Genomic DNA, 15,026 nt, shown 5'->3' on the forward strand with positions numbered 1-15,026 from the left:
TGGCATATAAGGTCTGGCACAAGATAGACTCTGAGATAACTTAATAATAACCTTTTAGAATTTTTAAAAGTTTGTGACCAACATAAAAGCTATTAAGCATTACTGAGTGTGCTGATCTCGTTGGAACAGCAAGTGCAGCCTCATATACAAAGGACATTTGTTCACTCATCATGTCAGATTCACTGTTCACAGTCTGGTAGAATCTTACACGTGAAAGGTGGGGAGAGCAGCAATGTCTATCTGAATTCAGAGGGAAAAGTCACTGCTACTTTTATAAATTTACATATGATAAGGCTGGTAATAATGGAAATTGCAAGAGATAAGACCACAAGACCATAAGACATAGGAGCAGAATTAGGCCATTCAGCCCATCGAGTCTGCTCCACCATTCCATCATGGCTGATCCCAGATCTCACTCAACCCCATACACCTGCCTTCTCGCCGTATCCTTTGATGCCCTGACCAATCAGGAAACGATCAACTTCCGCATTAAATATACGCACAGACTTGACCTCCACTGAAGTCTGTGGCAGAGCATTCCACAAATTTACTACTCTCTGGCTAAAAAGAAACCTCCTTACCTCTGTTCTAAAGGGTTGCCCCTCCGCTTTGAGGCTGTGTTCTCTAGTTCTGTATATCCCGACCATAGGAAACATCCTCTTCACATCCCCCCTATCTAGCCCTTTGAACATTCGGTAGATGTTGATATTTACCAGAAAGAGAGCAAAGTTTTTAAGGTAAGAGTTCCAGCCACTATGCAAATCCTGGCAGAGCTACAGAGTTCCAGCAATTCAACTTACGAGAGGTAGTATGAGAGGATGAAGTTGGTAGGCATGTTCCCATTTGGGATGTCTTGTTTTCTTTCCTTCCAATCCTGCTTAAGGGGTCTGAAAATTTCACCTCTGATGAACTTATTATGCAAATTGGAATTATGATGAAGGCAAGAAAGTTCTTTCCCTCTTTTCATATCTGTTCAGATCATCAATGGTTCCTGGGGAAATCACCTGTTCATTATTATCCCAGCCTCAGCATAAGCATACAACTCAACCATCATTTAAAGAGGGTTATAGATCAACATTATGAAGCTGGGATTGAGAACTGGAAAGCAGGAATAAGGAAAATGACAAGGGAGATCCTTTTAGCATCAAACAGGTAATATTTCCAGAACTTCAAAATTCTGCATGGTGAAATTATAGCTTATGATGAGGCAGGATGTGTAACATACATTTAATAAACTAATCCTTTTGAGGGTAGTTCAACTTGGTTAACTTTGATTTCACAATTAGTTTAGCTTCAGCTTTCAGTTCAGATGATTTGTTATATATCCCTGAATGAAAAATTCACACTCACCTTGCATCTTTCGTGTTTCATTGGCATCCAGTTTACAGCCAATACTTTTAAGTATAGCTACTGTTCTTTTGTATCAACAATTTACTTGTTTATTTAGCGATATGGCTCTTTGACCCATACTGCCCCAGCATCTCCAACAACCCAGATTTAACCCCAACCTAATCACGAAACAATCTACGATGACCAATTAACCTACTCAGCATGCCTTTGGACTGTGGGAGGAAACCAGAGCTCCTGGGGAAAACCCACATATACAGAGACTCCCTACAGATTGCGCCAGAATTGAACTCCAAAATCCAACTCCCCAAGCTGTAATAGCATTGCAAAAACTGCTACACCACCATGACAAATTCACAAAAGCTCCTTACTCTGTTGTTTACACACATCAGCCAGAGGAGTAGTTTAACACTGTATCTGAGAATTACAACCTCTAAAACAGGGATTCCCAACCTTTTTTATACCATAGTCCTCTACCATTAACCGAGGGGGACCGTGGACCTCAGTTTGGGAACCCCTTCTGTAAAAGATCTCTAAAAATACAACACTTACTTTTCTTTTTTTAAAATTTTTTTTTATTAGTTTTTCAAAACACTTTACAAAATTAAAAACCCCAAATCCCAATGAGGAGCATTAATACAGAGCAAGGTTAAGCATACAATAACAATATGCTACACAGGAAGAGAATTTAACAAAAAAGCACCTAAATTAAAGACAAGTGAGCTTAGTGTCCTCCCCAAACCCCACAACACAAGAAAAAAAACCAATTCCAGACCAACCACCACACAATATAGAGAGTATAAGTAACACTTCCTTTTCCTGTACTATAAAGGCAGCCTAGATTAAATTCTTCAAATAGGATTCAAACAGCAATGCAAGAATGATATCACTGTGTGATGGATGTCTCCATGGTTTGGAGCACTACTGAGCTTCTGGGTTTCTTCCTCATAGTCAGGAAGACATTGGTAAGGCTGCAATTGGAATATTGTGTGCAATTCTGTACAGGAAAAAGGTTAATAAACTGGAAATGGTGTAGAAAAGATTCACAAGATGTTACAGGGTTGGGATTTTCTTCCCCGGAGTATATACAAGTTTATAAAATCACGAGGGGCATAGATATGATACCGGGTCACAGTCTCTCTCCCAGAGTAGGTGCATGGAAAACTAAAGGGCACAGGTACAAGGTGAGTGGGTAAAGATTTACATGCCACACAGAGGATGGTAGATATAAGGAATGAGCTACCAGAAGCAGTAGAGGCAGGTAGTTACAAAATTTGGAAAGACAGGTACATGATTAAGAAACTTTGGAGTGAGATGGGCCAAGCTTGGGGAAATGGGACTAGCCCAAGTAGGCGACTTGGTTGGTATGGACAATCTGAGCAGAACCTCCAGCACTTTGACTGTGACTCTATGACTTTATCTTCAGTGGCAATGTGACAGGAAGGTTGACATGTATCAACCTCCAGTAAAACTTTGGATTCCAAAGAAATTCACAACAAAATTTCCAATAATAGCCAGACACTTCAAGAAAAGTTCAGTGAAAAAAATCACGATAGAACATGAAGAGCAGGGTATTGCCTCAGACAAACTAATACATAAATCTCTTGGGATCCTAACTTGATGAGCATTTCCAGCATTTTTTGTTTTTATTTCAAGGAATGTACATTTCAGTCAAAATGAGGTTAATTACTTTTTAACTTTTCTTATCAATATACAATTCAATGGCAAGGCATTTTCAATAGAATAAATACATCTCGTATACGTGGAATGCACTGCCTGAGTCAGTGGTGGAGGCAGATACACTAGTGAAGTTTAAGAGATTACTAGACAGGAATATGGAGGAATTTAAGGTGGGGGTTATTTGGGAGGCAGGGTCTGAGGGTTGGCACAACATTGTGGGCCGAAGGGCCTGTAATGTGCTGTACTATTCTATGTTCTATGTTCTCCACATGACATTTGTTTAAAAATAAGGATCATCTACTGAGGTAGAGATGAGGTAATATTTTTCCTCCTGGAGAGAGCGAAGAGATTTTGGAATTATTTCATAAAACGTGGTGGAAGCAAAACCTTGAAATATTTTAAAGAATGTTTTAATAGATTCTTGATAAGTAAGCAGTGAAAAGTTCTAAGGAATAGGCAGGAGTATGGAGTTGAAGTTAAAATAGAATCAGCCGTGACCTTATTGAATAGCAGAGCAAAGCAGAGGGACCAAGTGACCCAATCCTGCATTTGATTCATATGTGTATCATTAAATACTGCTGTACATCGAAGATATTTAATCCCATTGGAATCTATGTGACTGAGCTCAGCACTTCTGGTCTGTGGATAGTGAAGGCATACCGAACCTAATCATACATTCTGGTCATCTGCCAAAATATTGCACATTATGTGTCAGGACATCGCTTAAATTATGTCCAGTTCGGAGAGCAATTGAGGTACTGAGATATTTTCCATTCTAAAATGCATAATCTCATACACCCCCTAAGGCAGTGGGTAGACAATACTTAAGGTTATGTAACAGTTCCAAGGTCCCAAAACTTTGATGATTCATTCTTGGCAGCCCAATAAATTGAGATACTTTTGAGTTCATTTTCCTTTTTTGGTAGATTGTTCTGTTTAATTTTGTAAGTCTTAAGGCTGTTACTGTTTGGAGTATAAACACTATTTAGAACTCAAGATTCATTGCAATCCACAGCTCAGTAAAGAGACAAATGATCTGGAACAGGCTGCAGAAAATGGACGCTACAAAAATGGCACGTTCTGCTGGTGTGAAACATGGCTACTTTTGAGCTGTGGAATACATTTAGTAGGGGATTAGACTTGGTTACTTGACACTTAGATCTTTCTAAAGCAAGACAAGTCCAGAAATTTACAAATAAAAGAGTTCTTTAAACTGAGTAATTGCTATTGCAGTATTAAAGAAAACCCTTTATGCAAATATGGTCCGGCAGCAATAAAATAGAGAATAAAGACTCTCAACAACTGAAAGGAAGAGAGTGCGATCAACCAGGAAGAAGATCACGAAACAGAGAATGATACAAGACTTACTTAATGGGTTCAGCCAGATAGAATAGTTTATTAGATCAAAGAACTTGAAAATGTGTACAATATATTAGGACACAATGCTGACTGAGTAGTACTTATTGATTCTAACATATGGGATAAAAATTAACTCCATGTTCACATATCACTAGTGTATTAGCATCACTATAAACAAACCACATTTTCCCTTTGCTACAGTAGATCTTTGGCTAAAACAATTATCTGGTTACCTCAGAAATGATATTCCAACGTTCAGGTGTCTGGCTTCCTGTTTTGATTCCTCTCTCAGCTTGGGTTCATCCAAACACTGCAACCTTGTAGCTGTCATGATCACTTCACACTTTAACCATTGGCATAGCTTGGCTTCTGACCATCGATATTTTGACTTTAAAAATTGTTATCCATACAATCAAACTTTACATGGCCACCCCATTACTAACTTTGCTAGCTTTTAAAAACAGGAACACTGATGTCTTAAGCCTTTTCACTTTTTACACCCCATTGCTGCAACCAAGCTTATAGAAATATGTTCTATGTTGTAGGCTCCTTTCATTCACCAATTACACCTCCATCTCTTTCTCACACTTTCAGAGTTTCCTTAAAATATACACATAGAGTGCTGGAGGAACTCAGCAAGTCAGGCAACATCCATGGAGGGAAATAAACAGTTGACGTTTCAAGCTGAGACCTTTCATCAGGTCCTGGCCCAACATGTCGACTGTTTATTCTCCTCCATTGATCCTGCCTGACTTGCTGAGTTCCTCCAACACTTTTTATTTTGCTCAAGATTTCCAGCATCTGCAGTAACTTTTGTCCTTAAGATATACTTTGTTGATCAAGCATTCACCCATGGTTTCTAGTATTTTCTGTTTTTTTTTTAACTGTAATGTTTATGATTTCTTCTATACAGCCATTCAGTAAGGCAAGTAATAAAACTGAAATTTCTAATGTAACATCCTTTCTTAAAGGTGAATGGCATTCTACTACTTGCAGGGCTGATATAGTGGAGGTCACATCATTTGGTGCATACGTGTACTACACTGCCTTCCCCTTTAAAAGAAATAAATGTATGATGATAAAGGTTCAGAGGTTCATTCATTCTACAAGTATACAACTCTGAAATTCTTCTTCTCCAGATTGCCATGAAATCAAGAAAGAAAAGAATGGCAGCACCATCATCAACCTCCAAATCCCTCCTCTCCGTACAAAAAATTGGAACAGGTACGTCGACCCCTAAATCCCCCTCACCGCACATTAAAAAATGAGAGATCAGGTGAAAAACACAAAATATAAAAAAACATTAAGACTGAAAAAAGGTCTATGGTCCAAGTCCATATTCAAAATGCAGAAAACCTGGGTATCATTCTCTGGGCACAGTGGGAGGCCTTTCCTTCTCTGGCAGCAGAGCAATCTCACCAGTGATCAAAAGGCAGTCTCCCCTCTCCTGTAGCAGAGTGATCCCCTTTCGTGCAGCAGAGCGATCCCACTAGCGATCAAAAGGCACTCAACTTTTGTGTTTGTCTCTATGTTTCAATCTCCCTCGTTGCTTTAATTGGTGAAATGGGGTCGAACATTGGCTCACGCCCCATCCTGAAGCCTTCTCGTCGTGAGATTTGCCAACGCTGTCCTGGAATCCTCTTGAAGAATGCAGAGCGCTGAAAACCCCAAACGATCTGCAAATTACAGACTCTAAGCATTCCAGAATCACACCCAAGCTGAAAAACAAACATAAAAGGCATAAAAGAAGTGAAATATAAGGTTTCATGATCTATTCAGAAGATGGCAACCGAAGGAGCATTGTAAGCAGGCATTATTTTGACCAGAAGTCAATTACCCTTTATATCAAGTTATTTTGTAAAGTAATTATTTACAATCACAAAACATGTGCCTAAGCATTTTTAACTCTTACTTTGATTATGCTTTGTCTTGAATACATCAGTTGTAACCCTGAAACCTAACACAGACCAACACGCCCATTTACTTTTCCTGCTATAGCTGCAATTATCAGAACTCACCTTCAACAATCTTCAGTCGAGCAGAGCTAATTTACATGACAAATGAGAAATGGTACGACCTTAAAACTGCGTTGACTCATAACTTCAGCAATCAAACTGCAGTCCACATGTAGAATATACACATATATAGATACTATGGCTCACGCCAAATTACTCACGGTCGCACAAGAGACTTTACATGTAACATCCACAAAACGACATAAAGACTTTCCAACATAAACCCACCAGTGGTAATACCTTCCCCTCTTTTCCTTCCTTGCTGCATTCTGCAGAGATCACAGAGTTTGGGACACCCTGATCCCCTCACCCCTCCCCACCTATCTCTTTCTGCACCCTAGCACTTTCCCCTGCAACCAAAGTTGCATCACCTCACCTTCACCACCATTCAGTGACTTAAACAGCCCTTCCAGGTGAAGGTGAGGTTCACTGGTACCTCTTCAAAGGTACATTTAATGCCAGAGAAATGTATACAATACACATCCTGAAATACTCTTTCTTCGCAACCATCCACGAAAGTGCCCCAAAGAATAAATGACAGTTAAATGTTAGAACCTCAAAGCTCCCCCATCCCTCACATAAGCAGCAGCAAAGCAACAATTTCCCTCCCCACCCCACCTGCAAAAAAAAAACACCGGTGCCCCCCACCGAGCACTCAAGTGTGAGCAAAGCATCAGCAAAGACACAAACTTGCAGTACCCCAAAGACTACTTAATCACCCGGCATTCGACATATCACAGGCTCCCTCTCTCACTAATAAGGAAAAAAGAGCTGCCTCCATTTCACAGCGAGGGGGAGATATAACAAACAACTCACTGATTTACAATGTTAAAGGTCCATTGCATTCGAGCTCTGTGCCCACAGCCAGAGATCTTCCATCTCCCACGACACACCGATTTCCTGCATGCATTCTTGCAGATGCACTGACCTCAAGTCCGCCTGCCTCCACAGTCACGAAATCCTGAAACTCTGAAGGTGTGCTAATCTTCCAGGCCACGCCCTTGGTATATCGAATAACAGCCAGTCATGAGACCCCGAGAGCGGGTCCCATTCCCGCAAAGAACCAAAGTCAGCGTGAAACTCCAGGTCAGGGTCTTCAAAAACATCTTTCAGATATTAAAGATGGAAATAGAGCTGCTTCCTAAGATGTAAGCAAATGAATTGCCGTTAGGTGCCATTGTCTCTCCTAAGCTCTTCTACCATGGCCTACTGCTTGTGACGTGGCCTGCTCTAGAAGTGGCATTCTGAAGAGTGACTGCACTCTTTTCATAACAGCCATCTTGAGCATTCACCTTCGTCTTCCTTCCCTCTTGCGCATTTCTATCACACCCTTGCCAAAACTTCTGCTCTATTTCAGTTCAAGAGCTGTGAGGTAACGTTACAGTTATACAAGACCTTAGTTAGACCCCACTTGAAGTACTGACCTCAGTTCTGGTCACCTCACTGCAGGAAGGATGTGGAAGCCATAGAAAGAGTGTAGAGGAGATTTACAAGGATGTTGCCTGGGCTGGAGAGCATGCCTTATGAGAATAGGTTGAGTGAACTTGACTGTTTCTCCCTGGAGCGATGGAGGATGAGAGGTGACCTGATAGAGGTGTATAAGATGACAAGAGGCATTGACCATGTAGATAGCCAGAGGCTTTTTCCCAGGGCCGAAATGGGTACCATAAGGGGGCATAGTTTTAAGGTGCTTGGAAGTAGGTACAAAGGGGATGTCAGAGATAAGGTTTTTTGCACAGAAAGTGGTGGGTGCATGGAATACACTGCCAGCGAAGCTGGTCGAGGCAGGTACAATAGGGTTTTTTTAAGAGACTCTGAGATAGGTACATGGAGCTTAGAAAAATAGAGGGTTATGCAGTAGGGAAATTCTTGGCAGCTTATTAGAGTAGGTTACATGGTTGGCACAACATTGTGGGCTGAAGGGCCTGTAACGTGCTGTAGATTTTCTATGTTCTATCCTTTATACTTTGTTACTAAATTACTATCTGCTCAACAGCAATATGCCAACCACATTGCCCACTGTGTCCTCAGGTTCTTCTATTTTGCTGTTTGGTAAGACAAGAAAGAAGTTGGAGTTTCTAAGCAAATATTTCATTATCATTCAATATACCTGAATGCTTTGTCAGATTGTCACCACATATGGCTGAACTCGTCATGAGATTTGGTCCAGTCAGGATAAAGTTTTATTGCATGGTTCTTATCAGATTTCCTTCCCACCCCACAACAAACTAAAATCTTTGTAAAATCCCTATATCATCTGGAAGAGGTGCCATTGTTTGTCTAGGAGAGGACAAGGAGGCCAAAGTTATACTCAGCTGGCAAATCACTTAATTCTAATATCTGATACCAGACTCCAAACACTCTGTTCTGAGGTGTTTCATGAGAAAAATTCAAAGATGTGCTGAGGACCTCTTTGAAGAAATGGAACATCTCCACTTTGTTCTTGAAATCTCTAGCCCTTGACTGCTTAAGAGTGATGTTCCGCATTCAGGATGGTATCGAGACCTTATAGGCCATAAATCAGGAGCAGACAGATGGCCTATAAGGCTTTACAATTCTACCGCCAAGACTTAAGAACTTTTTAAAAGCTATTATTAATGCTTTTTGAGATAGTGATTTAGATGCATATCATATTTTTTACTGAGTTAAGTATTGTATGTAATTAGTTTTGCTACAACAAGTGTATGGGACATTGGAAAAAAAGTTGAATTTCCCCATGGGGATGAATAAAGTATCTATCTATCTATCCAAGATGCAGAAGGTGCACATCAACTTACCAACTGGAAACACAAGAGATTCTGCAGATGCTGGATATCTCGAGCAAAAAACACAAAATGTTGGAGGAACTCAACAAGTTAGGTGGCATCTATGGAAATGAATAGCCAACATTTTGGGCCAAGACCCTTCATAGGGACCATGCCAACTTTTTCTCCAGGAGTTGAAAACTGTCGTTCCCATATTGACCTCATTAACCACCTCAGAACCCACAAACCAGAATGGAATCAATTCATTTTGCTTACCAGGCATCATCCAGATGAATGGAGTATGTTCCTTAAATCTACAACTGTATAATCAAGGTAGCAAGTAAATACAAATCAGAAAATGCTGGAAATACTCAGCAAGTTTACGAGCATTTGTGGAAAGCAAAACAGAGCTAATATCTAACGTCGCAGGTTCGGTCAGAATTATATTGCAACTCGTAAATGCGGTTCCATCAACTTAAATCAGCATAAATCAGAAATAATCTATTACTTTGCCTAAAATATTTGGATTAAAATACATAATAAGTGAGGTTAACACAAGTGCCTCATTGTTTTGGAGCAAAATATCTCAATCAGTATTTAAAATATATAAGTATCCTGTCCAATGATCGAACTTCTAACAACAATGATTTTTCAGCTGGTCTCTATTACCAGAGGTCTCGTTCAATGCCGAGGATTTCCGAACTTATCCGAGTTCACTCCGCCTACCCTCTCGTTGCCGAGGGTTTCCGAACTTATCCGAGTTCACTCCGCTCAGAGCCGAGGGTTTCCGATCTGAGCCGAGTCCATTCCGCTCACCCGCTTAGAGCCGAGGGTTTCCGATCTGAGCCGAGTTCATTCCGCTCACCCGCTCAGAGCCGAGGGTTTCGTTCGCTCTCTGCTCAGTGTCTCCGAGCTGAGGGTTTCCTCTCGGAGCCGATCTGGTTGTCCCTTCCCCCTCCCTTTCCCCAGAGCCGAGGGTTTCCGATCGGAGCCGCTCACCGTCCTGTGACTGACACAAGAGGAGAAATGGCGCCCACCGAGCCGTAGAGCCAGAGCGGCCGGGAGATAAGGGGGTGGCGGAAAATGGTGCGGACTCGGCGCAACTCGGTGCTCGAGCCGGAGCTGATTGGTGGTCGCATCTCGTCCAGGACCCGTTCGTCTCGTTCCTCGTCTAAACAAGACGATAACAAACGGGTAAGCCCGGTCATTGGCACTCGATGCCTCCTTCCCCGGCAAACCCCCGGCTCAGTGCTGTGGATTTGAAGCGAGCCAAGCGGCTGGGCCCGGTGCCAGCGCTCCTTTTGTTTCGTATGAGGGCGAACCGGTGGCGGTGCCGAGTCCGTTGGCGGAGACTGTTCCTTAGACGTCTCTTGCTCGTCTCTCTCTCTCTCTCCCTGTTTCTGTCTGTCTTCTGGGAAAGTCTTTGTGTGTTTTGCTGTAAGTGGATTAGAGCCTGTTTGTAGAGGGGGAAGGGACAGGGAGGCGCCATCAACGACCAGCTGCAGAATTACAAGCAATAATAAAACTTAAAAAAAAATCCACTGCTCTACAATCCAGAGTTTGTGAAACAAGTACACATGTCATCCCTATCTGTACGGTGAACCCTCGAATGATTTCACCGGCTTTCATATCTTCATGAAACTAAAGGACGTCGTTTTTTAAAAGTTGAGATGTGATGGTCTTGGTTCTAAAACAATATCTTTTTATAGATTGTTTCTGTTTACGGATGTTTGGAAATTTTGCGAAGTAAACACTCTTAAGCATGTTGATGCTTGTCACTTTGTAGGGTTTTGCCCAAGGGTTATCAGTCAGACTCCCGGAAGATGCAGTTCAATACGGGATTAAGAGCTTCTGTATGATTTAAGATGTCAGTCTTTTAATAAGTAGATTATGATGTTCACTTTGGTCGAAGCTCCAAAACGCATCTCGTGGTTTAAATCTAAAAAGGACCTACATTCAGCTTATTTTGGAAAGACAACTGGTACTATTCCAGTGATATTTCAGGCTGGAAAGTAAATATCTTAGCATTATGAAGAATCGTTTTTACAAATAGCACAGTATAAATTTTTTTAAGTTGTCTATAAAAGCTAGTTCCATGACAATGCACTTGAAACTGTAGACTGTATAGTTAAACATTATCTTGTCTTTGGTAAAAATGGAATCTAGATCTTGATTTATTTAAATACCGTATACAAAATTAATTATTATTAATATATATAAAACTCTAAATGAGTTGTTGCCGTAGAAAAGCAACATCCATCATCAAAGATCCTCACCACCCAGGCCATACTCCTTTTCTTCCGATGAAAGGTGCAAGAGCCTCAGGACTTGCACCACCAGGTTCAAGAACGGTTACTACACTTCAACCATCAGACTCTTGTGCAAAAGCGGATAACTGTCTTGTTATTTCATGCTCATTATTTGTTGCTGTTTGTTTATTATCTGCATTGGCACAGTTTATTTACAGTTCTGATGTACGTAGTTTACAGATCCTGTTTACAGTTACATTTCTATAGATTTGCTGAGTATGCCCGCAGATAAAAAAAATCTCAGGGTTGTATATGGTATAATGGATGTATTCTGATACTTTGAGTACTTTGAACATTGATGTTTATATTGTAAATAAAGATAAATATAATCCCAGTTGGATATGGAGAAGACAGAAAGCATCAGCATTACAAATTCATTGTTAAGGAAGTTGTTGCACGATATTTAGAACAAAAATAGTACTACATTCACATTAAGTCAACTTACCTTATGAAGGGGAAAATATAGTGTGACCAATTTATTATGAGATTTTTGACAATAAATGATCATGGATCTAGGGGAACTAATGCATTTGAATATTTGGAGGGCTTTATGAGGTGCTGTGTAAAAGTGTACTGTACAAACAAGAAAGTCATGGCATTGAGTCTGATAGTTTAGTTTATCAGCAACAACATAAGTAGGCCATATCGCTAGTTGTGTCTACACAACTATTCACAAAGCTAATCTGATGCTAACCTTTCAAAAGAGCATGAAAGGATCAACTAACTACAAGATAACAAAAATTGGAATAAATGGGTCATTTTATGGTTGGCAAACTAGCCAGCAGAGTGTCGCAAAGATTGGTACGGGGGGGGGGGGGGGCTCAACTTGCATTAATGATGAATTGAAGAGACCATGTGTAATGGAGGCAAGTTTCCTGACCATCGAAGATAAATGGGAAAGCACGTCTTGAGGAGGATACATGGAGTCTGCAAAGGGATAAATTAAGTGAGGGTGCAAAAAAAAATGACTGTTGGGAAATATAAGTTTATCCCCTTTGGTAAAAAGAATAGAAATGCAGGATGATGTTTAATTTGAGAGGCACTACAGAATGCTCTGGTGAGGAGGAATCTGGCTATCTTCGTACGTGAGAAGTAGAACATTAGCCTAAAATAAGAACAAGTAATTGAAAATGTTAGCATTGATTGTTGAGAGAGTTCAGGGAAAAAAAACCTGCATGTGCTGGAAACCTTAAAAAAACTGAATCTACTCAGGTCAGGCCTCATCAGGGTTTGATTTCAGATTCTGTTTAGAATGAAGGGAAAGGACTGTCTGGACTCCCTAAGGGAACGTACTGTCTGGATTCTCTAACCCAGAAGGCTGTTAGAACCTGAATCATTGAAAATATTTAAGGCTGAGATGGATATGGTTTTGGTCTATGGACATTTGAAAGTTATAGGGAACAAGGTGGAAAATGGAGCAGGTCAGCCAGGTTTTTGTGAATGTATAACAGACATGAGTGGCCATTTAGCATGCTTGTGTAGATGCTAGAAATTTTAGAAGATTCTGGAAATGCAGTAAGTTAGGCAGCATTAATGGAGAGGGAAACATATTTCATGTGTCAGGTTGATTGCCTCTCAAGAAGTAAGGAAATTTCTTCTGAATTTGCAATTTTATTTCTTGAATATTTCTTACATTTTTGGCTTTTAGTTTGTTTTCCCTTTCATCTGATAGCACCTGTCAATGCTGTCCAAAACTTGAATAACTTTGAAGATTCCTATTGGTTTTCCTCTTTTTAAGATTACAGAGACCTATTCAATCTTTTTCCACAGGTATATCTTCACAATTCCAGTTTTACCTTGCAAATCTTTGTTTTTGCAGGTATGTCTTATCATTTTCATATTGTGGGAATCAAAATTGCACAAGGATAATAACCTTGGTTTGCTTCTAATTCTAACAATACAGTATTAATTCCTTTAACTCTAATAGGCTGGCATCTTTGAGGTACTGGTTGTGCCAGACTGGCAGCTTTTCTAGATTGTTGTATGTTACCCACATATTACTATGCAATAACACCTTTTATCACATGTTATAGGGTAGCATAATAAATTTTCCAGTGACCTTGGTGATTTTAAAGAGAACAGGAAATGTACAAATATTTTAGCCTCAAACCTGACCTCAGCACTGGGCGCGTAGTGGACCATTGACTTTGGCAATGCACCTTATTTGTAGGTTAATGGGTGAGAACAATGCTGGACCATCAGGATTGCAGAGTTTTACTGTAAATTTAAATTGATGAGCTCACTGCTTACTTCCCAAAAGGAGTTTGAAGACTACAATCCAGTGGCCTGCATCTTCTAGTTGTAGATTTATACTGGGCAATTGACACTATACACTTCCTGTGACTTAATAGAGTTTCTACTGGATGGTATGTTGCCTCCCAGGTACCAGGGTCAAGGGAGTCACAGATCAAGTCCACAGCATTCTAAAGGGAGGGTGAGCAGGCAGAAGTCATGGTACATTGGTACCAACTGCATGGATAGGAAAAGGGATGAGGTCCTGAAGAGAGAATGTAATTGAAAGTAAATTTGTTATCAAAGTATGTATATGTCACCACTACGACCCTGAGATTCCTTTTCTAGCTGGCATTCACAGTAGTACAAAGAAATATAACAAAATTAATGAAAACGACACATAAAGACCAACAAATAATTAACAGGCAAAAAAAGACAATCTGCAAATACAAAAAGAAACAAATAAAATAATAATAAATAAGCAAATAAATAATACTGAGAACATGAGTTGCAGAGGCCTTGGAGTTGAGTCCAAAAGTTGTGGAATCAGTTCAGTGTCGAGGTGAGTGAAGTTGTCCATGCAGGTTTAGGGACTTACTGGTTGAAGGGCAATAACTGTTCCTGAACCTGGTGTGTGAGTCCTAAGGTTCCTCTATCTCCTTCCTGATGGCAACACCAAAAAGCTTATCTGGCTGGTGGGGGTTCTTGATGATGGATGCTGCTTTTTTGTGGCAGTCCTTCTTGTAAATATGGTTAATGGTGGGGACGGTTTTTCCTGTGATACATTGTGCTATATCCATTACTTTTGTAGACTTTTCCATTTTTGAGCATTGGTATTACCATACCAGGCCTTAATGCAGCCAGTCAGGATACTTTCCACTGTGCATCTGTAGAAGTTTGTCAAGGTTTTAGATGACATGCTAAATTTGTGCAAACTGTGCCTTTGTAATATTTCCTTTATGTGCTGGTGTCATGGCAGATCCTCTAAAATGATAATGCCAAGGAATTCAAAGTTTCTGACCTCTGATTCCCTAATGAAGACTGGTTCATGGAACTCCAGTTTCTTTCTCCTGTAGTGAATGATAAGCTCTTATGTTTTGCTGATGTTGAGTGAGAGTGCTTGTTGTTGTGGCACCATTTGACCAGATTTTCTTTCTCCTTTCTGTGTGTCAATACGTCTCACTAGGGATCTAGGTAGATAGCTGAACAGCAGGGCCTCATGGGAAGTAATCTCTGGATTGTTGCATGTGTCAGGTGTAGCAAAAGTAAGAATAGGTTGATTTGGTTGATGAATGTGTGTTTGAGGAATTGGTGCAGGGTCTAGGGTTTCTGATTTGTGG

General features: G+C 40.4%; 1 protein-coding gene and 1 long non-coding RNA gene across 3 annotated transcripts in view; one reads left to right on the plus strand and one right to left on the minus strand.

The window, feature by feature from the left end:
- Positions 1-1,989: 1,989 nt before the first annotated feature.
- On the minus strand, positions 1,990-9,990 carry LOC140733530 (uncharacterized). The gene is made up of 3 exons (XR_012100305.1): positions 9,815-9,990; positions 7,218-7,542; positions 1,990-6,104 (listed from the first exon to the last, which is right to left on the minus strand). It is a non-coding gene; the product is annotated as an uncharacterized lncRNA (long non-coding RNA).
- Positions 9,991-10,206: 216 nt separating this feature from the next.
- The window catches only part of atad2b (ATPase family AAA domain containing 2B), a 195,184-nt gene continuing 190,364 nt past the window's right edge, over positions 10,207-15,026 (plus strand). The window contains exon 1 of one of the 2 annotated variants that reach the window (XM_073056957.1): positions 10,207-10,339. In XM_073056957.1, coding sequence (XP_072913058.1) covers positions 10,229-10,339 — 111 coding nt within the window. In that variant the 5' untranslated portion in view covers positions 10,207-10,228. The remainder of the gene's footprint in view (positions 10,340-15,026) is intronic. The other variant, XM_073056959.1, reaches the window with a different exon arrangement.

Source organism: Hemitrygon akajei, chromosome 9 (genome assembly GCF_048418815.1).
Source record: "Hemitrygon akajei chromosome 9, sHemAka1.3, whole genome shotgun sequence".
Classification (NCBI taxonomy): domain Eukaryota; kingdom Metazoa; phylum Chordata; class Chondrichthyes; order Myliobatiformes; family Dasyatidae; genus Hemitrygon; species Hemitrygon akajei.